The sequence below is a fragment of the Phyllopteryx taeniolatus genome, chromosome 7, assembly GCF_024500385.1.
Source record: "Phyllopteryx taeniolatus isolate TA_2022b chromosome 7, UOR_Ptae_1.2, whole genome shotgun sequence".
Classification (NCBI taxonomy): domain Eukaryota; kingdom Metazoa; phylum Chordata; class Actinopteri; order Syngnathiformes; family Syngnathidae; genus Phyllopteryx; species Phyllopteryx taeniolatus.
Window position 1 is genome coordinate 31,056,395 of NC_084508.1, and position 26,428 is coordinate 31,082,822.

Consider the following 26,428-nt stretch of genomic DNA (forward strand, 5'->3'; position numbering starts at 1 on the left):
GTTGCCACCTCCAAGATAGTTTACGTAGCTGAAGTCAAAAGTATATTGGCCATGTCTTTGTCCAGGTACGTGCACTTTTTTTGGCAGGTGCAGGGGCGGACCCAGAGGGTGGTCAGGCATGGCTGCGGCTACCATAGATGGTACCCAATAAAAACTGAATAGGTTTTAAGGGGCGTGCTGCAGACTTGTCAGAAATGCAATGTGTGTTGTCGTCGTCAATATCATGTTTTCTTTTCTGCCCTCCACACGCCAACCACTAATGGCATCCAGTGATCGGAAAGTACAGTCTTCGGCATGACACAGGTACATCTCCTCATGGATGTTATCATAACCTTTCGCAATTGGTCAGATTAGATCATTTACAATGATAGATTTTGGTTTGGTTTTTTTTCTTACCTGTTTTTCATCTTCAGTTCTGCGAGACAGTCTAAAGAGGAAATTCTCTGTGGCCTTCTCCATCATTGGCATGTTCTCTTCTCATGCTGTCAGCACCCTTAGCATTTTCTTTTGTGCTGAAATCACACCAACAGTCATCAGGTAAGCCTAGATCATCATGGGAACAATATCTAAAGATAGATTTCAGCCAGATTTCCTGTGTGGAGTTCTCACGTGGGTTTTCTCTGGTAACTCCCGTTTCCTTCCACATTTCAAAAACATGCATGTGAGGTTAATTAAAAGTCTCTACTCTAAATTGTCTTTAGGTGTTAAAGTGCGTGTGAATGCTTGGTTGTTTATATGTGCCCTGCGATTGAGTGGCAACCAGTCCAGGGTGTACACATCCTCTTACGCTAAATCAGCTGGGATAGGTTCTAGCTCACCTGCGACCCTAGTGAGGACGAGCGGTAAGTAGATGGATGGATTCATTGTACAAAATTACGTATTGTTTTTTTTTTTTTAGTATTTAGTACCTTGTATGGCGCTACCTAAATGTAAGCTTTTCGCCGACCATGCATTTTCTTATTTTTGCTGGTGAGATGGACCCTATCACTGAATTTTGGCAAGAGGGGTACAGTACACCTTGAATTGGTGGCCAGTCAATTACAGGGCACATATAGACACAACCAGTCACACTCACATTCACACCTAAAGACAATTTAAGAGTTTTTTTTTGTGTTTTTTTTTAAGAAACCGCCATTGATGTTTTTGGAATGTAGGAGGAAGCTAGAGTACCCAGAGAAAACTCACACAAGCACAGCAAGAACATGCAAACTCTACACAGCAAGGTCGGGTTCTTCAACCCTGAGAACTGTGCTGATCATTCATTCATCGTGCTGCCTTGAGAATAATTATGACATCATTATTATTGTTATTAATAAATTGCGTTTAGTAAAAGGGCGGTAAGGGTCTTCATTGAAAACTCTAAATCAGGGGTGTCAAACTCATTTTTGTTGTGGGCCACATTGTTGTTATGGTTTCCTTCGGAGGCTTGTTATGATTGTGAACCCATATAAAAGTATGATCACCTCATATTACTACAGCCATCCATTTTCTTTACCACTATACCTCAACGTTAATAAAAGTAAAGACAAGTTACAATTTTGATATAATAGCAAGAAACGAAGTCGCCGCAAAAGATTGGCTTTCACGGGCCACAGAAAATGATGCGGCAGGCCGGATTTGGTCACCTGGCCTTGAGTTTGATACCTGTACTCTAAATTGTCCTGATGTGAATTTGAGTGTGAAAGGTTTTTTCGCCTGTGACCGTAGCGAGCAGCCATGTGATGTGCAGACATTTTTGTGGGCAGGTGTTCTAGCCCCCCCAAAAATTGACAGCACCCATGGTTTACATTGTTCATGTAATTAAGAAAAAAAACAGTAGTATGCATTTGTTTCTTTCATTTCATAACACAATCAACGCAGTGAATAATACAACTATCAGCAAAGGGGAGGCTCCAGTGGATATAAACACCCCTGTTCATATGGCAGGGTTTTGGAAGGTGGAGAGGGTCTTGGGCCATATGTACAATTCTCCCAAGGACTCCAATAAACACCCATCACATTTTAAAACTCTTGGTAAAATTGATGACAGAGTTTTTTATTGTTTGTTTTTAAACGTTAATGAACGAAGGGAAAAAATGGGCTGCAGCAAAACAGCACCTTTTGGGTTGGGGTGGGAAATGGATGTACGGCTGTTTAGTAAATCCTCTTCTCACTGATCAGGGGTGGCGGTCTCGGCCTGGTCTTGGCCAGCGCTGGCTTCGGCATGCTTACTGCGCCCATCATGGAGCTTCACAACCAGAAGGGCTACTTCCTGCATCATGTGATCTTCGCTTGCTGCACACTCCTGTGCATCATCTGCCTGCTGCTGCTCCCCGAGCCACGGGGTCAGCCACTGCCCGAGACGCTGGTCGATGGAGAGACCTTCACCCGTCAAACATTGCTCCATCCGGGCGAGCAGCACCTTCTTCTCGCCAAGAGTGACAGGGACTACTCCCGCGTCCACGACACGCCGCTTCACCTGTCCGCCACGGGTGGCGCTACGGTAGCAGCGGCCACTGCTCTGGCAGCGGTACCTGCCTCGTACACCTTGGCGACTGGTGGGGAAGTGATTTGCAACCATGCAATGGCCAATGGGGTTTGAGCACAACTGCAATTAGTTGCTCAGCAATTAACAAGACTGGAAGGCCATTTGAACTTGCGATTTACTGTTAACTATTTTGAAGGGAACAGCTATTTGTTATGAACCAGATGATCTGAAACAAAGTGAGGTTGGAATGTTGCTGAAGGTTAAGTTGGAGTAAAATTATGAATTCAAGAATTGCCCAAATATTTTGCCTGACATTAGTTTATCAGAGGTCTCCTGTAGTGCACTGCCTGCGACTCATAATTTTATGAGTCTTCCCCAGGTAAAAGGAGCTTTATTTTTGCACTAGAAGTCAAGAGACGCAATCAAGCGGCTTGTGTTTTTCAGCCAACACATTGCAGATGAAGGGATTGGCTCAACAACCACTGTCACTGATTTGCATGAACGGGCACAAAGTTTTACATGTTGTTTTTCTTATTTGTGGTCCACAGTGGCACTTTATCCTCTGAGGGGAAGTCAGCACAGACTACTAATTTTTAAAGCAAGCATTGCAGCTGTTGGTGAAGGTGTATGATGGTTGTATGTGCAACCGGAGACCTTGGCACACCATACGTGTTGTTATGAGAGACTGCGGGTAATGCTAAATAAACATGAGAGTTGAATGGACAGTGAAGTGATCTTCCACAAGTCTTATGATGCGTCTCAACATTTTACATTGCTTTATCAGTCATTTTGGACATGTTGTCATGCTGCCCGATTTTGTCACTTGCATTATTATGTCCATAACTAGTAAACAATCCTCTCCATGTCTCACTCTGTGTTCTCTGTACTGTGGTAATGATGTAATCCTGCTCCTATGATAACTCTAGCCAAGAAGCACAATTACAAAAATAAAGATTAGTGATTAGAATAGAGCAGTCTGCCTCGAACAGAGTTGGCTGTTGTTAGTGTTTATTCATCCAAGTATCCCTTAGTACTTATAAATAAAAGGTGTGTTAATGTACCTATCAATGCTGATGTGTTATACACCCATTCAACTTAGTTATTGTAGTATATAAGCACATAATATAGTAAAATCAAATGTTTTGTCCCACTACTACGGACAGCATTGTAGGATCCAGCATATTCCTTGTACTTCTTTGGCATGTATTGTATTTCGAACACCCAGTATGATTTGATAGTTCATGTTTTCAACAGTTTAACTGTAGAAAGAAAAAAAAAAAAAAACACACAAACCAGCCACCAGAACCGTTTTCTAAGTCTTATTTTTTAATGATGCATTTGTACAAAAAGCCACAGGCTTACATGTTTTGATAATAAAATCACTTAATTTATTGTGTCAATAAAAGAACACTGGACGTGATTGTGTGTGGTGGCTGTTACTTTTCTTCGTCATGGACATCCACAGTTTCATACAAAGAGGCTCATTGAAAAATCAAAATTTCCCCGGATAACGCTCAAGCTCCTTTTTTATTCTGTTTTCCACTAGCAGAGAGAGGCTGGAGTCAGTCATTGGAAGACTGTAACTAATAAACACTTGCTTTTTTGTCTTCTTTGCTGCAAAATGAGACAGAAACACAGAGTGATTACATTTACTTTGAAGGGTTCACAACAGTTAGTCTCCCCCATTCTCTTTAATACATAAATTTATCATATGAGCTATGTTTAAACTGTGTGGCATGTAGAAATCCAAGTGGAAACTAAAATCAACGTTTAAAAAAAATCATCTTGGTCCATCCTCATAAGTGACTTCAGCGTAAAGGACGTCATCAACAGAAGGATTATGGTCTGGATCCAGACTGACTATTTATAGATTATTTTGAGAATGATGTAATTTACTTTATGCAAATCTTAAATGTCAGTATGAAAAACAAAAACATTTTCAGAACAACGCAATAATAATAATTTATCTTTTTTTATTTTTTTTTATTTGAGTGTCACTTGGTATTGACAAACTATTTGGGACAGGATTACAATGTATGCTTCTACATTATGATGTTCCATACATCGGTTTGAAGACATTTTTCTGATCGGGACATCTTTAACTTTTAATTGAGGGCCACTGATTTAAAGGATCGACTCCACAAGTGTTTTCATGAGCTTTTTTTTTCAGTCCTTTTTATGTGTAATTTTGATACCTGCACAGAAAGGTAGCAGTGATTGAAAAGAAGTGAGATAATCGCACAACCAGACATTTAATTATGACAGGAAAATTTCAAGGTCAGGTGTGTTCTCAGGTGTGCCAATACGAAGTGGTTTATTTTAGTTCTTCAACCCCAATTTCAGTTTAGTTGGGACGTTGTGTTAAACAAATAAAAACAGAATACAATGATTTGAAAATCATGTTCAACCTATATTTAATTGAATACACTACAAAGGCGAGATATTTAATGTTCAAACTGATCAACTTTATTGTTTTTAGCAAATAATCATTAACTTGGAATTTTATGGCTGCGACACGTTCCAAAAAAAGCTGGGACACGTAGCAAAAAAGACTGAGAAACTTGAGGAATGCTTATCAAGCACCTGTTCGGAACATCCCACAGGTGAACAGGCTAATTGGGAATAGGTGGTGCCATGATTGGGTAAAAGGAGCTTCCCTGAATTGCTCAGTCATTCACAAGCAAAGATGAGATGACGTTCACCTCTTTGTGAACAAGTGCGTGAGAAAATAGTCGAACAGTTTAAGGACAATGTTCCTCAACGTTCAATTGCAAGGAATTTAAGGATTTCATCACCTCCGGTCCATAGTATCATCAAAAAGTTCAGAGAATCTGGAGAAATCACTGCATGTAAGCGGCAAGGTCGAAAACCAACATTGAATGCCCGTGACCTTCCATCCCTCAGGCGGCACTGCATCAAAAACCGACATCAATGTGTAAAGGATATCAATCACCACATGGGCTCAGGAACACTTCAGAAAACCAATGTCAGTAAATACAGTTCGGCGCTACATCCATAAGTGCAACTTGAAACTCTACTATGCAAAGCAAAAGCCATTTATCAACAACACCCAGAAACGCCGCCGGCTTCTCTGGGCCCGAGCTCATCTAAGATGGACTGATGCAAAGTGGAAAAGTGTTCTGTGGTCCGACGAGTCCACATTTCAAATTGTTTTGGGAAATTGTGGACGCCGTGTCCTCCGGGCCAAAGAGGAAAAGAACCATCCGGACTGTTATGGACGTAAAGTTCAAAAGTCAGCATCTGTGATGGTATGGGGCTATGTTAGTGCCAATGGCATGGGTAACTTACACATCTGTGAAGGCACCATTAATGCTAAAAGGTACATACAGGTTTTGGAGAAACATATGCTGCCATCCAAGCAACGTCTTTTTCATGGACGCCCCTGCTTATTTCAGCAAGACAATGCCAAACCACATTCTGCACGTGTTACAACAGCGTGGCTTCGTAGTAAAAGAGTGCGGGTACTAGACTGGCCTGCCTGCAGTCCAGACCTGTCTCCCATTGAAAATGTGTGGCGCATTATGAAGCGCAAAATACGACAACGGAGACCCCGGACTGTTGAACAGCTGAAGCTGTACATCAAGAAAGAATGGGAAAAAAATTCCAACTAAAAAGCTTCAACAATTAAGTGTCCTGAGTTCCCAAACGTTTATTGAATGTTGTTTAAAGAAAAGGTGATGTAACACAGTGGTAAACATGACCCAGTCCCAGCTTTTTTGGAACGTGTTGCAGCCATCCATCCATCCATCCATTTTCTGAGCTGCTTCTCCTCACTAGGGTCACGGGAGTGCTTGAGCCCATCCCAGCTATCATCGGGCAGGAGGCGGGGTACACCCTGAACTGGTTGCCAGCCAATCGCAGGCCACATGCAAACAAACATCCATTCGCACTCACATTCACACCTACGGGAAATTTAGAGTCTTCAATCAACCTACCGCGCAGGTTTTTGGGATGTGGGAGGAAACCGGAGTGCCCGGAGAAAACCCATGCAGGCAAGGGGAGAACATGCACACTCCACACAGGCGGGGCCAGGGATTGAACCCAGGTCCTCAGAACTGTGAGGCAGACTGTGAGGCTAACCAGTCGGCCACCATGCAGTTTGTAGCCATGACATTCTAAATTCATGATTATTTGCGAAAAACAAAGTTTATCAGTTTGAACATTAAATATCTTGTCTTTGTAGTGTATTCAATTAAATATAGGTTGAACATGATTTGCAAATCATTGTATTCTGTTTTTATTTGTTTAACACAACATCCCAACTTCATTGGAATTGGGGTTGTATTTAGTTTTATAGCAACTCTTTTTTTTTTACACTTTAATGACAAAGAACATTAAAATAAGGGTTGCAGCTAACGATTATTTTATTAATCGATTCATCTGTTGATTATTATTTGAATTGAGATTTAAAAAATTCTTTCTATCCCTTTATTCAAAAACGACAATCATTTCAAATTGACAGTGCAGAAAATGCACATCCAGAAATTGGGTATGATTCAGTTACTGTTTGGTCCGTAACATGTCAGAAAACAGGCCAAAATTGTTATCAGTCTTTTCCAAAGTAAAAACAGATGTTTGGAAAGGTCTTGTTTTGATTAAACACAAAAGAATCAGTCTGCTTTCATGAAGGACTAAAGAAATCAGGGAATATTTACAATTGAAAGGCTGAAATTCCGACGATTCGGACAATTTTAGGTGAAACTATATCTCTAAACAATTAATCGATGATCAAAAGTTGATTAATTTGATAATCGATTTAGTTGTAGATGAATCGCTTTATTAAAATGTTACTTTGGTTAAAACGGGTTGAAGTGGTTATTTGTAATAGTTTTGAAATAAGAATACATGAGCAGTCAACGCGTGATGGAACAGATTGCGGTCAACAGAAAATGTGTGAAATGAAGGAATAAAGAATCCAACAATACCTAATCTCTGTGCCAAAGAATTTGGAGCAGTATCTGAAGGGTCCCCCATCACTAGCGTAGATAATGGCATTGAGTCCTGCAGAAAAGACAGCTAGGGTTCAGTTGTACTCAAGTCAAACCAGTTATCAAAATGTTGTTTTCACTGCAAATTTGCCAACTTCATTCAAAGTGGCATAGGGTATACTGGGGACAGGGGCTACCATAGGCAAGCTAATAATTTAGAACTATTAAAAGGATTTTAATTTGGCCAGTGGTTATGACCCGGAGTTAAATTGAGGTATTAAAGTCTTTGTTTACGCCACAAAGTTCATGAAAGGAACAATATCAAGTTTTTTTTTTTGTGGTAACAAATGAACACATGGATGACTTGACAAGGTACGAAGCCCACACGTCATAATCACCAACGTGCTCACTTTGCGTGACTTCATGAACATTCAAAGGGAAAACATAATTTTGCGTGACGAGCCCTTCTTTAAGACGTTTTTTTGTCCTAGAAAGGCGAGCGACGCCAAGTCCTTGTTCTTGTCAAAGTGCTTGTGACTCACGTATCTGCTGCTCATTGAAACGGCCAAATTGGACAAAAGTGGACTCGAACCGACCCAGAGGAAAAAACCACCACTGAGCTTCATGACGTGAAAATGAACGGTCTGCTCCATGAATCTCTCCGAAAAATTGTGAACACAAATAGGATCCAGCATCTCTTGGTTTTGTGCTTCACTCATTTTTTTCCCCCTTTTTTGTTGCCAATGTTGACGTACAAAAGCACTAGCAACACAGCTTGTCAACAACGATTTCCGGGTTAGGACTACAGCGGCAGCCCAAAGCAATCGATAATCCATGAGCCGATTTCACCGCGCTTCGCAGCTGCTCGTGGCACTTCGGAGGTACATTACCACCATCTACTGGACAAAAGTATGTACTAGTACAGTGACAATGTCGGATGGATGGATGGATGGATGGGACTTTCAAGCGGGTTCACTAATGGTGTAGTGGTCCACTCGCCTGACTTTGGTGCCCGCAGCCTGGGTTCTATTCCCGCTCACTGAGCGTGTGAATGTTTGAACATGGGCGACATTTACCCATATAAAACCAAGGCAGCATAAAAATAGCCACATTAGATTTTTGTCTTTACAGTTATTGATGAAATGAAATGAAAATTACCCATATAGTTTCAAGTTTTACTTTATGTTAATGATAATTGGTCGAGATAATTATCATCAACAAATATAATTGGCTTGTTAATGTAAATAGACATAATTAGTATGCAATTTATAGAATCATATTGGCCCATTTTGTGAAACTTTGTGCATTCTAAGAACATTTAAGATGCCCTAAATACAAGTTGCTCCCATTGTCAAGCTTGGTGGACTACGAAACAGTTTTATTCTCCTTTGAGGTTATTTCCTGGCACACATTCTGAACCACATGACAACTTAATCCATTTCCCCTCACTGAGGATTGTTCTGTTTGCTGTAAAAGGCTTATCCGTTTAGCTGAGTGAGGCATCCCAACAAACAGCAACCAAACAGGCTCCAGGCAGCCAAACCTCCTTGGAAATATACAGAAAGACAGGTAAAGGACAAAACCCCAACTTCCATTTCAATGTTTGAAAAGTAAGTAGATGGTTGATTGCCAGTCGGAATAAATAATTCTGTGTTGTGGTGCTATACAGTGAGTGAGTGAGCGCTGCACTGTGTCGGACTGCAAAGGCTCCTCTTGAAGGAGGGGGGCCGAGGGAGGGGCGTCTGTGGAAAATGAACCGCTACACAATGCTAAAACAGCTGGGGGACGGCACCTACGGAAGTGTACTCCTGAGCAAGAGCAATGAGACGGGCGAGCTGGTTGCCATCAAGAGGTGAGAGGAACGCTATGACATTTGGAAGGAAAAAAAAAAACAAGTTCAAAGTGGCGTAAGGCATAACTCATGAACTGGAAATTTGACTTTGCATTGTTTGTATAGAACCATTGAGATCTCCCTAGTGCCTGTCCACCCATCAAGTGTGAAACTGAGTTGTTGTGAAACAACCAAGTAATTCTTTTTTTATCTACATTTCCTTCGAACATAACCAACCTCATAATATTTACAAAATAACCCCCCCCCCCCCCCCCCCCCCCGCACAAAGTTTCTCAGCCAATTACTGAGCAGCTTGGCTGGCCAGAGTTCCTGATCAAAAGAGCTACTTTCAATTGGCAGAAGCGCTGTCATATATTTCAAAGCCAAAAGGTAAGCAGAGCTGCAATGTTAGCACAGATGAGTGTTCGCAAACAGTTACCATTGCTTGCTTCTGAAAACCAACACATACTCGAATGTTTGGGGCATTTGTATCTGGATCTTTGATCCACTTGCCAATTGTGAAGTACATTTTTAGATGCGTGTGTAGAATGCTGACGGCACAGTGGACGACTGATTGGCACATCTGCCTCTCAGTTCTGAGGACCCGGGTTCAAATCCGGCCTCGCCTGTATGAGTTTGCTTATTCTCCAGGTACGCCGGTTTCCTCTCACATCCCCAAAACATCCATGGTAGGTTAATTGAAAACTCTTAATTGGCCGTAAGTGTGAATGTGAGTGCGACCGGTTGCTTGTGTATAAGTGCCCTGCGATTGGCTGGCGACCAGTTCAGGGTGTACCCTGCCTCTCGCCCAGAGTTGATAGGCTCCAGCTTGCCCGTGACCCTAGTGAGGATAAGAGGTATGGAATAACAATAACCCCTGAAAATTGCTCTCTCATTCTTCAGGATGAAGAGGAAGTTTTATTCTTGGGAAGAATGCATGAATCTGAGGGAGTTGAAGGTAAGAATTTGACCAGTGTTCTACACCCTCACTGGACACGGAATCAGGTAAAGAAATCATGTTTATGATTGTGGTTGTGGCTTGCAGTGGTGCTGACCTGCACTGAGGTTTTGCTAATATCTCACACCCCTCTCTAAATAAGGAAAACAAATATATAAAAATATTGAAAACAGCTTACAGTATGAAGTAGTACAGTTTTAAAATCCTGCAAACTACAAGCATATTATTGCCATTCAGTAAATTGTCTACCTGTGTGGATGAGAACTGAACTTTTTATTTGAATTGCAGAATGTCCCTAATTTGGACTTTTTTTAAAAGTCAGATTTTGTCCTTTTTTTTCCTTTACTTTTCAAACACTAATCTGTTTGGCTGTGGGTCCAGCGACCATTTGAGGTTCAGATGATGGGATAATTGTTACTGACTGACAACAGAAAGAGAACAGCTGTAAGAAAACAGAAAACAATAACAGCATAACAACAGTATAGCGCGAAAATAATAACAATATTACACAGGAGTTCGATTGTATTTGTATGTGGACTGGGAAGGCGTTGCTACACGCTGTGACGATGGGATGCTAGGGGGAGCTAATAGGACAGGATGGGCCAGTGCAGGACTATGCATTATATATATATATAAATATATATATTAAAATGAAACTGTTAAGAAGTCAGTGCTCTTTTGTGTGATGTTTCCTGTTTAACTTTTTTAATAAATCTGCAAAAATTTCAATAATTCTGTTTTTTCCTGTCAATATGGGGTGCTCTGTGTACATTAATGAGGGGCGGGGGGGAATTAACTTAAATGAGTTAAGCAAATGGCTGCAATATAACAAAGAGTGAAAAATTTAAGGGGGTCTGAATACTTTCCGTACCCACTGTACAAGTCTACCCTTTTGCAAAACCTCAGACACACTAATAGAGTGTACCACAAGGTGGCGCTTCAAGGTCATGTTTGGAAAAATATGTCACATTTGAGACATAGCAGAAGGTCAAATGACCAGACAGCCAAACAAAAGCTTTGACTTTAGAAGGTGGAAATTTCCAAACGCAACGGATTCCACATTTTCTCCCGGTAACGTAATGAATTCCAATTACAGAAATTTTGTAATGAAATGACGTAATCTCGTTACATGTAATTAGTTACTCCCCAACAATGACTGTAAAGGATTTATACAGTAGAATTGTTACTGATTACTATTGTTTTCCCTTGACAGTCGCTGAAGAAACTAAACCATCCCAATGTAATAAAACTGAAAGAGGTCATAAGGGAAAATGACCACCTTTTCTTTGTCTTCGAGTATATGAAAGAAAACCTCTACCAGCTCATGAATGACAGGTAACATCGTGTCAGTTTAATTTCTCGTGCTTATGCGGCTTTGTGTCATTTTCATCTCAACACAGCATTCGTTTGCATTGCATATACACGTAAATGATTGCTCATATTTAATTTAATTATTTTTTATTTATTTATTTATTTTTTAATCTTTGATGCTGCCAGGAGCCATGCAATGTTTTCTGAAAACGAGATAAGGAACATCCTGTTTCAAGTGTTGTCTGGCTTAGCTTTTATGCACAAACATGGTAAGAAACTATCATTCTTTATATTACCTAATTAAGAACTACCTTCAGACATCTTTGGTAGATATTTGAACTCTAAAAATATCTGTGGAAGGTAACTTTGGGATAGCAGATACAGTATGCTTGGGGTTGAAACCTAAAAGCAAGTTTCTCACAAAATTATATTGTGTTTAACATTGTTAGTAGTTGTTAGAAATGCTGCTGTACAGTTCTGAGATTTGGGGTTTTATTCTCACCTTCAGCCTTCCTGTTTGGAGTTTGCATGTTCTCATGGTAGTTGTGTGGGGTTTCTCCAGCTATTCTTGTTTATTCCCACCTTCCAAAAACATAGGCACATGCACACATAGACCCCTAGTGGTGCTGTAGCAACAGCCCCTTTTATGGTGGATGAAAAGTGCTCTTTTGCGCTTCGGGCCCCCTTTTTTTTCATTGATCAATATTAAAAAATATATAATCTTTTAAAATACTAACTCTGTCATAAATTCCTCCCAAAAGTGTTTTGAGATCAGATTGGTATTTGATTTCTTGTGAGAATTGTGCCCCTCGCGAATCCACAGTGCACACAACGATTTGATAAGGGGTGTGTAGACTTTTCATATCCATTGGACTTCCTTTCACCTCCTACGTAAGTAGGTGTATTGACTGTGTTGCTTGTGTTCACAGAAATGAATACATAAGTACCGTAATTTCCTGTGTATAATGCGCACCCATGTATAATACGCAACTCCGTAGTTGACCTCAAAATTCTGGAAAACCCTTCTACCTATGTATAATGCATGATTTTGCTTCTACCCATATGATCAAAACATGAACTATTATCTGTATTTTGTTAGTTTTTTTTCAAAGAATTATTCTGAAGTTAAGCACTTTATTTGAACACATACTTTTTTTATTTACTGCTCTTATTTTGAAATTCACAGCCCTACTTTTATTTAGTAAATGAGAAAACATACAGTTGCGCTCATATGTTTGATTACCCAGGCAGAATTTGTAAGATCAGTACAATTCTTTAAAGAAAACACGAAGGACCAGGGGAAACACATTTAATTTTATTTTATTGGTTAGCAAATTAAACGGTCAAGCATTTCAGGAAAGCATTATCATGAAACAAAACGTAACCATAAAGAAATTAATGATCGTTGTTGTTCAGTCATCAACCATATTTAAAAAAATAATAATTTTGGAATGAAAGTGTACTGCTTTTTCATAACCACTGGATGGCGGTGTACACTTATAAAATGTGAAAGTTTTTTACTTTTGCCCTTATACCAATGTGTAACGCGCACTATTGACTTTTGACCATTTGTGGGGAGGGTGGAATGCGCATTATACACGAGAAATTACGGTACATCTATGGTACTTTTTTTCTAAAAATTGTATGAATAATTTTGGCAAAGGGTGTGCCCTTTTTTGGCTTGAGCACCTGCCCCCAAAATGTCTCTTGCACGTGCCTGCAAAAACATGCATGTTAAGTTAAATGAAGACTCTAAATCATCAATAAGTGGGAATGTAAGTGTAAATGGTTGTTTGTATATGTCCAGCGAATAGCTGGTGACCAGTACAGGGCATACCATGCCTATTGCCCAAAATCAGTTATGATAGGCTCCAGCTCACCCAAGGATATGATACATTTGTTTCCAGGGTATTTCCACCGTGACATGAAACCAGAGAACTTGCTCTGCACTGGTCCAGAATTGGTTAAGATTGCAGATTTTGGGCTTGCCAGAGAAATACGCTCCCAGCCACCATACACTGATTATGTGTCTACCAGATGGTGAGACATAAATTAGGTCTGTTTTTAAAATTCAATGTTAATTGAGTGACAAACTATTAAAAAAAAAAAAAAAAAAAAAAAAAAAAAAAAAAAAAAAAAACACAAATACATGTATCAACTGTTGGTTTAACAGGTACAGAGCTCCAGAAATCCTGCTCAAGTTCACCTCATACAGCTCACCTGTTGACATCTGGGCAGTAGGGTGCATCATGGCAGAACTTTACACCCTCCGACCCTTGTTTCCTGGCAACAGTGAGGTGGACGAGATCTTCAAGATCTGTCAAGTGCTGGGAACTTTGAAGAAGGTGAACCAACATACAAGGAGCATATCCGTTGACTTATTTTTTTTCCACCTATGATTTAATTCGAAACACAGTTGTTCAACTTAAACATTGATTTGCTAGAGGATACATTCACATTGATTCCTGTTGTTTTTTTCCTCATGTCTCTTAACACATTAGGCAGATTGGCCTGAGGGCCATATTTTAGCCAGCTCAATGAACTTCCGTTTTCCAAAATGTGTCCCGACCTGCCTCAGCTCTCTGATTCCCAATGCCAGCGATCAAGCCATCACACTAATGAAAGACATGCTACAGTGGGATCCCAAGAAAAGGCCAAATGCTGCCCAGGTACATATAAAATTTGATTCATTATTTGAGTTGTTCTTGATGTTTTGTATAGGTTTCATATACATAAGGCCTATTCACATAGACCTGCAAAAAAAAAAAAAAAAAAAAAAACAACAACATTGGAAAGCCTTCTAATACCCATCACACATCAGTAATTAGTTTCTTCAAAGTTACCTCTGTTGAGGCCGGCAAGCAAGCACTCTAAGGCGAGCAGGCCTGTAACAAAGGACCGGTCTCTGCCCGGTCCCCAGATTTCGATTTAGGATTTAGGTGTACAATTTATTATTTGGAGTTTATTAAGCACAGTTTGAAGCTGAATTGTGTAAACAATGAAAGAATAGAGCGAGGAGGAATAACAGGGAAACACTCGAACTTAAAGGGAGGAACAAGATCCAACTGGGAGCAATATCCAATATGGGACCAAGAGAGAATGGTGCACAGCAAACGGTAAAGACAAAGGAACATTTTGTCATTTTCCTGGTGTGACCACGGAGTTTAGGACTTGGAGCTGATTACAATAGTTCCCAGGTGCACACATCCTTGCTCAGCTCTTCTCTGCGCCACCTCGGGGACACAAAGACAAAATACACAGAACAAATTGACAGAAAAAAACATAAGAAAACTCAGAGTGGATCATGACGCGTACCCCTTTCCAACATAAATAAATTCCCTTTCTGGCTCTATGATCATCATTGCACCTTTTCTCTCTTTACCATCACTGATACCCTTCTGTGGTCACAAACCATGAGATAATCCTTTGGCTGTTCTTTGAACTCAAGTGTTACATGATACGCAGACATACATTGGGGCAGAAAAGTATTTAGTCAGCCACCAATTGTGCAAGTTATCCCACTTAAAAAGATTAGAGAGGCCTATAATTTTCATCAGAGCTATACCACACCTATCAGAGACAAAATGAGGGGAAAAATCCAGAAAATCACATTGTCTGATTTTCAAATTTATTAGAAAATTATGATGGAAAATAAATATTTGGTTACCGACAAACAAGCAAGATTTCTGGCTCTCACAGACCTGTAACTTCTTCTTTAAGAGGTTCCTCTGTCCTCCACTCGTTTCCTGTTTTAATGGCACCTGTTTGAACTCGTTATCAGTACAAAACACACCTGTCCACAACCTCAGTCACACTCAAAACTCCACTATGGCCAAGACCAAAGATCTGTCAAATGACGCCAGAAACAAAATTGTAGACCTGCACCAGGCTGGGAAGACTGAATCTGCAATAGGTAAGCACCTTGGTGTGAAGAAATCCACTGTGGGAGCAATTATTAGAAAATGAAAGACCATTGATAACCTCCCTCGATCTGGGACGCCACGCAAGATTTCACCCCATGGGGTCAAAATGATCACAAGAACGGTGAGCAAAAATCCCAGAACCTCACGGGCGGACCTAGTGAATGACCTGCAGAGAGCTGGGACCAAAGTAGCAAAGGCTACCATCAGTAACACACTACGCCACGAGGGACTGAAATCCTGCAGTGCCAGATGTGTCCTCTGCTTAAGCCAGTACAAGTCCAGGCCTGTCTGAAGTTTGCTAGAGAGCATTTGGATGATCCAGAATAGGATTAACATAATGTCATATGGTCAGATGAAACCAAAATATAACTTTTTGGTAAAAACTCAACCTGTTGTGTTTGGAGGAGAAAGAATGCTGAATTGCATCCAAAGAACACCATACCTACTGTGAAGCATGATGGTGGAAACATCATGCTTGGTGCTGTTTTTCTGCAAAGGGACCAGGACGATTGATCCATGTAAAGGAAAGAATGAATGGGGCCATGTATCGTGAGATTCTGAGTGAAAACCTCTTTCCATCAGCAAGGGTATTGAAGATGAAACATGGCAGGGTCTTTCAGCATGACAATGATCCCAAACACACAGCCCGGGCGACGAAGGAGTGGCTTCGTAAGAAGCATTTCAAGGTCCTGGACTGGCCTAGCCAGTCTCCAGATCTCAATCCCATAGAAAATCTTTGGAGGGAGTTGAAAGTCTGTGTTGCCCAGCGACAGCCCCAAAACATCACTGGTCTGCACTGCATGGAGGAATGGGCCAAAATACCAGCAACAGTGTGTGAAAACCTTGTAAAGAATTACAGAAAACGTTTGACCTCTGTCATTGCCAACAAAGGGTATATAACAAAGTATTGAGCTGAACTTTTGTTATTGACCAAATACTTATTTTCCACTTAACTTATTTAAGTTATTTAAAAATCAGACAATGTGATTTTCTGGATTTCTTTTCTCATTTTGTCTCTCATAGGTGAGGTATACCTATGAAGAAAATTACAGGCCTCTTCCATCTTTTTAAGTGATAGAACTTGCACAATTGGTGGCTGACTAAATACTTTTTTAGCCTACTGTATCTCATGACTTCATGCATGATGGTTTGGCCCCCTAAATTTTTAAGCTATATTTACCAGAAAATTTTGGTTGAACTCAAAATTATATGACTTCATGGACTTTGGACTCTAGAGGTTTCACTGTATAAATCTGGAAATATGGACTGGGTCTCTAAAGATGCCAGTGTGCTTTATAAGTATGTTAGAGATGCCTTTTGACAAGGCATCATGCACTGCCCAGGTACCTACCATTATAACACCAGATAAGACAAATGATGTGTTTTTGCTCAACATGGTCTGTATTTTTGCATCATTTCCAGGCACTGCGGTATCCATACTTTTATGTGGGTCAGTCACTTGGTGTCCCTCTGAAGTACTCAAAGCAGCACAAGCTCCTGTCAAAGACTCTCAAAGGAGCTGTGGAAGAAAAAGCTCCATGTATGACAAACAAGTTGTCTCAGGAGCCCAAAAAAGCTCAAACAGAATCACAGATCAGCAGCCAAGCTCTCCATCAGCCCCTTCATCCCACCCAACCATCCCAGCAGGCGGACACACAACAACAAGTGTGTCCCAGCTTGCTCTCAGAGGAACAGCAGGAACCTCTTAGCCTGGTAAAAAACAGGCAGCCCATAACTGTATGTATCACTCAAGTACATATTATACAGGGTGAAATGTGATTATAAAGTCATATTTTCCATCTTTTTGTTAAATGAAAGCCTACACAAACAGTAACCACGGGGGCGGGGAACAGTGTTACCAGAGTGAGAGCTGGTCGAAGACGATGGGGTCAAACGTCTATCAAATCGATCGACAGCTGGGATACTGCTGATGATGCAGATGTTGGAGTTTCCATCTCCAAAAAACCCACCATCAGTGCTTTGAGGGATGAAGCCCTTGATGTGTCGAGCAGTTGGTCAGTGCTTATTCAATCGTATTATAATATATAAGCAAGTATTTCTGTTTACAGTGTAAAGAAAAAAAACTTTTGTCTAGTTTTCCTGTGTCAAAGACTTCTACACCAGTAAAACCAACAGGCAACAATGGACTGGACAGAGGGGACTCCACAATCTTGTCTCCCAAACAGCACTACCTGCAGCAGTCCAGATACCTACCAGGTGAGAGTGAACGATAAAGTCCTAAAGGTCATTCTCGAGTCACTCTACCAAGTAAACAGAATTTCGCCCAAAAGCATTTTCCCCAAGGTATTATTTCCTTCATAAAAGTTCAAGTACAAAGACTATTTGCTTTCATGTGTGAGAGCAATTAATCAAGGTTTTTATTGTCAATTCTACAATATGCGTAGCACATACAGAGGGTTGAAATTATGGTACTCGAGGGCCCACGGTGCTACAAAAGACGGTAAAAATAATAAACATCAGTATAAAGAAGCTGAATAAAACTATGGTATAAACAGTATCAAAAGTATAAATTAGATGTGCAAATATCAAAGACTAGGAGACATGTGCAACATTGTCAAAGTCTGAGTACCAAGGCACATAAAAACATTTACAAATTAGAAGGCAGTGTGGGGAGGTGTGCGTGTGTGTGTGCATCCACATGTGGTAGGGGTTCAGAGTTCAGGTGGGCAGAGGACGAGCGAGGTCGAGGCGGCAGAGCAGGCAGAGAGTTTAGCTTCTTGACAGCCTGATGAATATAGTCTTTTCAGTCGGCTGGTCCTGTCCCGCAGACTCCTTCCTGATGGCAGCAGACTGAAGAGGCTGTGAGATGGATGGGTGACATCCCCCGCTATGCGGAGAGCTTTGCGGGTGAGGCGGGTGCTGTAAATGTCATGCAGGGAGGGAAGAGAGTTTCCGATGATCTTCTCAGCTGCCCTCACTATGCGATGGAGAGTCATGCGGCAGGATGCGGTGCAAGCTCCATACCACACAGTGATGCAGTGGGTAAGGATGGTCTCCCTCTATAGAAGGAGCACATGATGGGGGTCGGGGCTCTGGCTCTTCTCAGGTGCGCAGGAAGTAGAGAGGCTGGTGTGCTTTCTTGGCCAGTGATGAGATGTTGCTGGTCCAGGAGAGGTCCTCAGTGACGTGCACTCCTAGGAACTTGGTGCTGCGCACCCTTTCCACCGCTGCACCGTTGATGTTCAGGGAAGCATGCTGGGAGTGCGCTCTCCTGAAGTACACAACAATCGCCTTGGTTTTCTCCACATTCAGGGACAGATTGTTTTCCTTGCATCACCCGGACAGGCGGCTCACCTCACTCCTGTAGTGTGTCTCGTCCCCATTGCTGATGAGCCCCACCACAGTTGTCGTCTGCAAACTTGATGAAGAGGTTGGAGCTGTGTATCGGTGTACAGTCATAGGTCAGCAGGGTGAAGAGGATGGGGCTCAACACACATCCTTGAGGAGCGCCCGTGTTCAGCGTGATGGTGCTGGATGTGTTGCTGCTGACCCGTACTGCCTGTGGTCTTCCTGCCAGAAAGTCCAGCAGCCAGTTGCACATTGAAGTGTTGAGCTCCAGCTGGTCCAGTCTGTGAAACAGTTGTTGGGGGAAGAGCTGAAGTCTATGAACAGCATTCTGACAAATGAGTCATTAGAGTCCAGGTGTGTGAGGGCAGAGTGGAGGGCGGTGGAGATGGCATCATCGTTTGACTGGTTGGACCGATATGCAAACTGGAAGGGGTCCAAGGAGGGCAGGGGGGAGGACTTGATGTGGTGCATGACTAGCCGCTCGTAGCACTTCATCAGGATGGGAGTGAGCGCTACCGGACAAGCAGGAGGGAGACAACTTCTTCGGGACCGGGATGATGGTGGTGGCTTTGAAGCATGTAGGGACAACAGCCTGACTCAAGGAGGTGTTGAAGATGTCTGTGACATCTGTGAGTTCAGCTGCACAGTCCCTCAGAACACGACCAGGTATGTTATCTGGACCAGGGGCTTAATGCATTGATCCTGCCGGGGGATCTTCTCACGCTGTCCGGGTCAGTGTCAGCACCTGGTCACCAGGATGGGGCGGAGACTTGTGTGCAGGTGTGCTGTTGTGTGCCTCAAAGCGAGCAAAGAAGTTGTTTAGCTCATTCAGCAGGGAGGTGGAGCTGTCACAGGTCTATTGTGAGGATCTGTACTCCATAATGGTCTGTATACCTCGCCACAGACTCCCGGTGTCACTGCTGTTACTGAACCGGTGGGCGATCCTCCTGGAGTACTCCCTCTTGGCCTCCCTGATGCCACAGGACAGATTGGCCTTAGCTGTCCTCGGGCCCTCTTCATCCCCAGATCTAAAATCCTGGACGAAAACCTTTCCAGAGTGCTCAGGACCTCAGACTGGGCCAAAGGTTCACCTTCCAACAAGACAATTACCCAAAGCACACAGCTAAAATAACGAAGGAGTGGCTTCAGAACCACTCCGTGACTGTTATTGAATGGCCCAGCCAGAGCCCTGACTTAAATCCAATCGAGCATCTGTGGAGAGACCTGAAAATGGCTGTCCACCAACGGTCACCATCCAGCCTGACAAAACTGGAGAGGATCTCCAAGGAGGAATGGCAGAGGATCACCAAATCCAGGTGTGAAAAACTTCCCAAAAAGACTCATGGTCTGTATTAGCTCAAAAGGGTGCTTCTACTAAATACTGAGCAAAGGGTCTGAATACTTAGGGGTGTGTGATATTTAAGTAAAGTAAATATATAAATATATATATATGTGCTCCCACCATCATAATTTTGATGCGAAGTGCAAGAAATGGTGACAAGATTATGCAGCTGCTTAACTAGCAAGGCTGTGGGTGATTGATGGGGGGAAGAAGCACTTACTTACGTGACGTCATTGTAAATAGAATTTAGGATAAGTATTGTAAATCCATTCAGTGAGTCAGTCCTTATTGTATGACGATTTATGACCGCGCACTTTGGTATGAATAATTAACCCACCATGCATTGTGTGTTTAACACGCCAGTAAAACTGTATTCTTAACGTGTAAATAAAAAAATAACAACAATCAAATACACTTTTTACTGAGGAAAATAACAAAAATAGTGTTCCGATAGTGAAATCGTGCATTTCTTTGCACTCATGGTAATGTAACGTCACTGTCCATTGTAGAATAAACAGTCACCTCCCAATCGCTTTCTTCTATTATTACTATTATCTATTATTATACTATTTTGTTCGCATCACCAGCCACAAATTAGGGGTGAGAGACATTGATGACCAAGGATGTGACGCATTACTCATAAAATGTGGTCTGGTGACATTATAAGTAATCTAAAGCGGTAGCTTTTTTTTTTTTTATAAGAGTAGTCAGATTACAGTTACTTTGATATGTGCCAATCACTATTTACTGTAACAATTACTTTATTGTTTATAAAATCCAGAGAGAGCCTTCTGATTTTAATATATGCTATTACATGTTAGACAGTTACATATATTTATCATTAACAAGCTACAGTGGGCGGCACGCTGTCCGACTGGTTACAGCGTCAGCCTCACAGTTCTGAGAACCCGGGTTCAATCCCCGGCCCCGCCTCTGTGGAGTTTGCATGTTCTCCCCGTGCCTGCGTGGGTTTTCTACGGGCACTCCGGTTTCCTCCCACATCCCAAAAACATGCATGAATTGGAGACTCTAAATTGCCCGTTGGCATGACTGTGAGTACGAATTGTTGTTTGTTCCTATGTGCCCTGCGATTGGCTGGCAACCAGTTCAGGGTGTACCCCGCCTCCTGCCCGATGACTGCTGGGATAGGCTCCAGCACGCCCGCGACCCTAGTGAGGAGAAGCGGCTCAGAAAATGGATGGATGGATGGATGGAAGCTACAGTGCCTGGGAACATGAGGCATGTCAATAACCAAGACACTTGATTCAGTCATCAGTGCAGACCAATTTTCAGCCCTTGTTTTAGTAATGACTAATAAAACAAAGCAAACACACTACATTCTTAACTATCCCTAACTAAAATGTACACAACGACTAACTACAATATCGAGAAAAAAAAGGCGAAATGTTTATTACACGTTACTTTGCTCGTTACTCAAAATGGCAGCATTTTGGTGTAACGCATTACCGGCATCACTGCTCTCCAGCGTGTGTACGGGGACTTAAAAGTGTCGATCGGCTGTGTGCATCAATGACACACTGAGTTGCGACACACAAGCACACTGTAAGTGCCTTGATAGCATAAGCCATGACTTGTTGCACCAGAATGTGGTATTACGAGTGTTTTATGTGATGTTAATGTAACGGATCATCAACCAGATGTCCCCAGCAACCCCACCAACAACTTGATAAACTGCATTCTTCCAAGCCGCCCGCATTCTTCCAAGAAGGCCACAAGGATGCCTAAATTATCTTACCCGGACCTTAAACTAATAAAAGGTTCCCAGAGAAACCTGTGCTTCCAGTCATCAAAGACCCCCGTTGGCGTGCAGGCCCAAGATAGCGACCAAAAGTTTGAAAAGCCGCTGGTCAAAGTAATTTCCCACCACTAGACGGCGGAGACGTGCTCAACCTAACGCGGAGGGCAGAAGCACTCTACCGCGCCCCGAAACCACACTTTGGTGCGTGTGGGGTGGCTTGCGGTTAAAAGATCCGTCCAGGAGGAAGTGCGACGCAAGTCTTCTCCTAGCCTGTGATGAACACCATCACTAAGGCACTTCAGCCACCTTACCCTTGCTGTATCTCCATTTTTGCTTTCTTTTTCCCCTCTCCTTCCTTTTTGTCGAATACACCTGTTCGGCGTCCTTGCCCAACCATCGGAAAGATCGACCAGCCTGGTGAAATTGTGTTCTATGCAACGTAAGTGCAGCGTACTGTTCCTAGGTCCAAATTGGTGCATATTTGGGTTTAGAATAACAGTAACAGGAATTCCCAGCTTTCGCGTAGCTCACCGCACATTCTCATTCCAAGCTTATCCCACGAATTCAGCCTTCTTTACGAAAGTTCACCTGTACCTTGTTTTTTTCCCTCTGCATTGTTTCCCTGTAGTTTTCCGCTTTTAGATTTAATTACATTTTCTATAAAATTTCCACTGCCTCTATCGTTTTGTATGTTTGAGTGAAACAGTTAAAACTCTGAAATCTAGGACTCTTATTTAATTCCTGCAGCAACCTTCATTTATGAAACAATAGAGGTTTTTCGTCACTTTTCTTGAAATTTACCAATATAAAAATAGACGTGGTGCTCCTTTACGAGAAAAAAAAAATATTTTGATTATATTGTTAAACGTAAATCGAACTAAACAGGAAGCAACGCAACGTGTTATATCTGTTTTGGATTCACCACAGGTTTTGTTTTATTTGATGATTTAATTCATCAAAATGGAAATGGCATTTTATTTCCATTTGTTGTTGCAGTTTCGAATGAAAAGGACATTGTTTTCTAATATTACAGTATTAATTTATGACGTGGTATGACAGGTGGCCTGACCAACTTCAATAAATGAGTGACTCATTGAAAAGATAAAGATTTGTATTTGAGTACCCTGATGCAGCAGCACATCCATCCATCCATCCATTTTCTGAGCCGCTTCTCCTCACTAGGGTCGCGGGCGTGCTGGAGCCTATCCCAGCTGTCATCGGGCAGGAGGCGGGGTACAGCCTGAACTGGTTGCCAGCCAATCGCAGGGCACAGAGAAACAAACAACCATTCGCACTCACAGTCATGCCTACGGGTCATTTAGAGTCTCCAATTAATGCATGTTTTTGGGATGTGGGAGGAAACCGGAGTGCCCGGAGAAAACCCACGCAGGCACGGGGAGAACATGCAAACTCCACACAGGCGGGGCCGGGGATTGAACCCGGGTCCTCTGAACTGTGAGGCTGACGCTCTAACCAGTCGTCCACCGTGCCATGCAGCAGCACAGCAACACTAAATTCACTCTGACCTTTTTTGGGCTTTTTCAGGCATAGATCCAAAAAGATCTTCAACAGGGAACCAGGGGGTCAGTAGAAGCCTGTGGGACATCTTGGGCTTAGCTCAAGGACAGGAACAGGAGCGCCCCCTTATTAAAGGTAATCTCAACAACAAAATAGTTTTATGAGAATCTACTGACAATGTACCAGTTCCTTCTGGATCACTTGTCTTTTCTAGACTCCTTCATGTCCAAGACAAATATTTCACCTGTTGAGAAGTCAGAAACTAAAGACACTAAACAGATGACGCCACAAGCACAGATCGGAGGCCCCTCTGCTGGTAAATTACATCACCATGTGTTAATTCTTTTTAATTACGAATCAACCCTTGACTGGGACAAAATAAATGTTCATTTTCTAAACTGATCCGTCTGACTTTATTCATGGATGTTTAGTTGATCTGTCATCCTCTGCTGATCTCCGGATTGACTCAAAAATTAAACTGTCCAAGAGTGCAATCTTCTCTAATAAAGGTAAGTTCAAATAATGAAGTAAAATATGCAGTTTTAAAGCTGTAATAATTCAATTTTGCTGATCCCCAGATATTCAGATAGACCATGATGACTTCAGATCTCCTCAAATCCCTTGTCCTTGTCCAAATGGCAGCTTTTCAGGAATGAACACCTTCTCTAGAAACATAAACATGCCACCAATACATGGGCGGGTAGACTGGACTGCCAAATATGGAGGCAATCGATAGAACATCAGTGCACAAGACCATGTGCTGATTACTTCTCATTTTCTATCACTAATTTGTCAAACATTTAAATATTGGACAGAAAATGCCCAGTCAATCCTACAATCAGTATTGTTGACATTGCAGAGACTCATTTTGCCATAATCCTTCACAATACCTCCAAAGTTCACGCAGATAAGCATTTCTGCAGGAGCAATTTGTTCGTACTGAAGTGTGACCACCTGTGGTGGCGTAAACCATAAACCCAACCCCCACCCATTTCTCACACACGGGCCTCCTACCAGTATCTTGTAAGGATCCATAGTATAATATAATATACACGATTCCACATTCCTCACTAGGAATGTAACTGCAGCATATAGTCTTCTGTGATTACTGTGTTTGATTAAAGTCAAAATAAAATAGAACTCATCATGTTTTTTCACACCCGTCATGGCTTCCACTCGCGTCAACTCCTGTCTCATGGTTTCCACTCCCCTCAATTCGCGATGACTTTGTTTTTCGCAATTCCCGCTACCTCCTGCTCCCGATGACCTTCGCTCCCGCTCCTGCCCAATCGTGATTGATTGTGAAGTTCACTCCTGACCCCCGGGATTCCTGAAAAATGTCAGCCTCTACCGTGTTCAGCTCCACAGAGGACGGAATTATGAATTTCTTGCATGCATTTAAGAAATAACCATAACTCTTTCCATACAGACAAAACACTGCACTGTACAGAAACAAAAAAGATGTACTGTACTAAAATCATAACCATTAAACAGCAAAAATGCAATCAAAAGTGCTCATTGTGCAACCTAATTTTTCAATTTCTGGATTCATGCATGCAAATATATGCACAAAGAAAAAACATTCTTTGGAGCATACGCTTTGCACATAAATGAACACAACTCTTACACGTGAAAATGTTTTTAAATGTGTTTTCTGTAAATAAATGCATAAAATTGTTTTTATTGGACAAGATGACTGCAATTGGCTGGCGACCAGTTCAGGGTGTATCCCACCTCTTGTCCAAAGGCAGCTGAGATGGGTCCCAGCGCCCCCGCGAACCTACTGCGGATAAGCGGTACGGGAAATGGATGGATGGATGAGATGAGTTACAGTGGGTATGGAAAGTTTTCAGACCCCCTTAAATTGTTCACTTTTTTGTTATATTGCACACTTTTTTGTTATATTGCACAGCCATTTGTTAAAATCATTTAAGTTCATTTTTTTCCTCAATGTACACCCAGCACCCCATATTGACAGAAAAAAAACGGAATTTTTGAAATTTTCCCTAATGTATTTAAAAAAAACTGAAATATTAGTTTCAGTTTCAGTTTCTTTTTTGAAAGGGGACAATGCAATTTCATAAAACACATGAAGTACACATGGTTAAAAAAGCCAGAATTAGCCAGAAGGCTAGTTTTCATCTGTAGTCCCCTGGCCATGATGTAAAAAAGCAGTAAAATACATCTACAAGACAATATAATACAGGATACATAATCAAACTATACTATTAAGAGAGAATAAAACCATAATTTTTTTGATCATAACAAAAAGACAACATAACATACTTGTCTTTTAGTGTTGGCAGCTATAGGTGTTAACTAGCCACATTTTCAGTTTTTTTGTGAAGGCCTTGTATGTTGTAAGCAGTTTAACCTCCTTAGGTACTGAGTTCCACTCACCAGCGCTCCTCACTGACCAGGCTGACTTACTGAAAGTGCTCCTGCGCAGAGGAATGAGACAGTCACCTCTGACAGAGCCTCGAGTGACACGCTCAGAGCTGTTTCTTTGGCTGATGAACTCAGCCAGAGGAGCTGGGGCCAAATCATGCAGTACTTTATAAATCAAATTTAAATCTGCAAATATGTGAAGACGGTCCCAGTTTAAAAGACTGTATTTTTTTAAAATTGCACAGTGATGATAGTGCCTTGGTATCTCACAGCCATAAGTATTCAGACCCTTTGCTGTGACATATAGTCATATATTTAACTCGGGTGCTGTCCACACACCTGTCTATATAAGACCTTACAGCTCACAGTGCCATGTCAGACCAAATGAGAATCATGAGGTCAAAGGAACTGCCTGAAGAGCTCAGAGAAAGAATTGTGGCAAGGCACAGATTTGGCCAAGGTTACAAAAAAAAATTCTTCTGCACTTTAGCTTCCTAAAAGCCTTTCCCACCACCTTCGGGACCAAAAGGGAAGCTGGACCGCCTCTTGAGTGTTACCTTTCCATTTTAGGATTATTTTGTGGTTTAAACCCAGTGGAATAAAATAATTATTTGATTTAAGATGACAAGACCATTTTCCCGCTTTGCACTGTCACACGCCCCTCTCCTCTTTA

General features: G+C 41.7%; 3 protein-coding genes across 6 annotated transcripts in view; 2 read left to right on the forward strand and 1 right to left on the reverse strand.

Moving 5' to 3' along the window:
* LOC133480949 (solute carrier family 22 member 23) overlaps positions 1–3,887 on the forward strand; it is a 22,315-nt gene extending 18,428 nt beyond the window's left edge. The window contains exons 8-10 of the mRNA XM_061779737.1: positions 271–303; positions 414–537; positions 2,161–3,887. Of these exons, the coding sequence (XP_061635721.1) occupies positions 271–303; positions 414–537; positions 2,161–2,581 (578 nt within the window). The 3' untranslated portion in view covers positions 2,582–3,887. The remainder of the gene's footprint in view (positions 1–270; positions 304–413; positions 538–2,160) is intronic.
* On the reverse strand, positions 3,772–8,235 carry psmg4 (proteasome (prosome, macropain) assembly chaperone 4). The gene is made up of 3 exons (XM_061779738.1): positions 7,959–8,235; positions 7,414–7,489; positions 3,772–4,081 (listed from the first exon to the last, which is right to left on the reverse strand). The coding sequence occupies exons 1-3, from the start codon at positions 8,133–8,135 to the stop codon at positions 3,960–3,962; spliced, it is 375 nt and encodes a 124-aa protein (XP_061635722.1). The 5' UTR covers positions 8,136–8,235; the 3' UTR covers positions 3,772–3,959.
* On the forward strand, positions 8,209–24,891 carry LOC133480948 (serine/threonine-protein kinase MAK-like). Of its 4 annotated transcripts, XM_061779733.1 has the most exons (16): positions 8,209–8,325; positions 8,893–8,985; positions 9,086–9,268; positions 10,151–10,205; positions 11,419–11,540; positions 11,703–11,785; positions 13,424–13,556; positions 13,690–13,861; positions 14,018–14,185; positions 16,862–17,176; positions 17,258–17,454; positions 17,535–17,656; positions 23,395–23,502; positions 23,582–23,683; positions 23,799–23,876; positions 23,946–24,890. In XM_061779733.1, the coding sequence occupies exons 3-16, from the start codon at positions 9,168–9,170 to the stop codon at positions 24,101–24,103; spliced, it is 1,914 nt and encodes a 637-aa protein (XP_061635717.1). In that variant the 5' UTR covers positions 8,209–8,325; positions 8,893–8,985; positions 9,086–9,167; the 3' UTR covers positions 24,104–24,890. The 4 variants fall into 4 exon arrangements, with proteins under 4 accessions (XP_061635717.1, XP_061635719.1, XP_061635720.1 ...); XM_061779735.1 differs by lacking the exon at positions 9,086–9,268 and having other exon boundaries at positions 10,151–10,252; positions 23,946–24,891; XM_061779736.1 differs by lacking the exon at positions 9,086–9,268.
* The last annotated feature ends 1,537 nt before the right edge of the window (positions 24,892–26,428 follow it).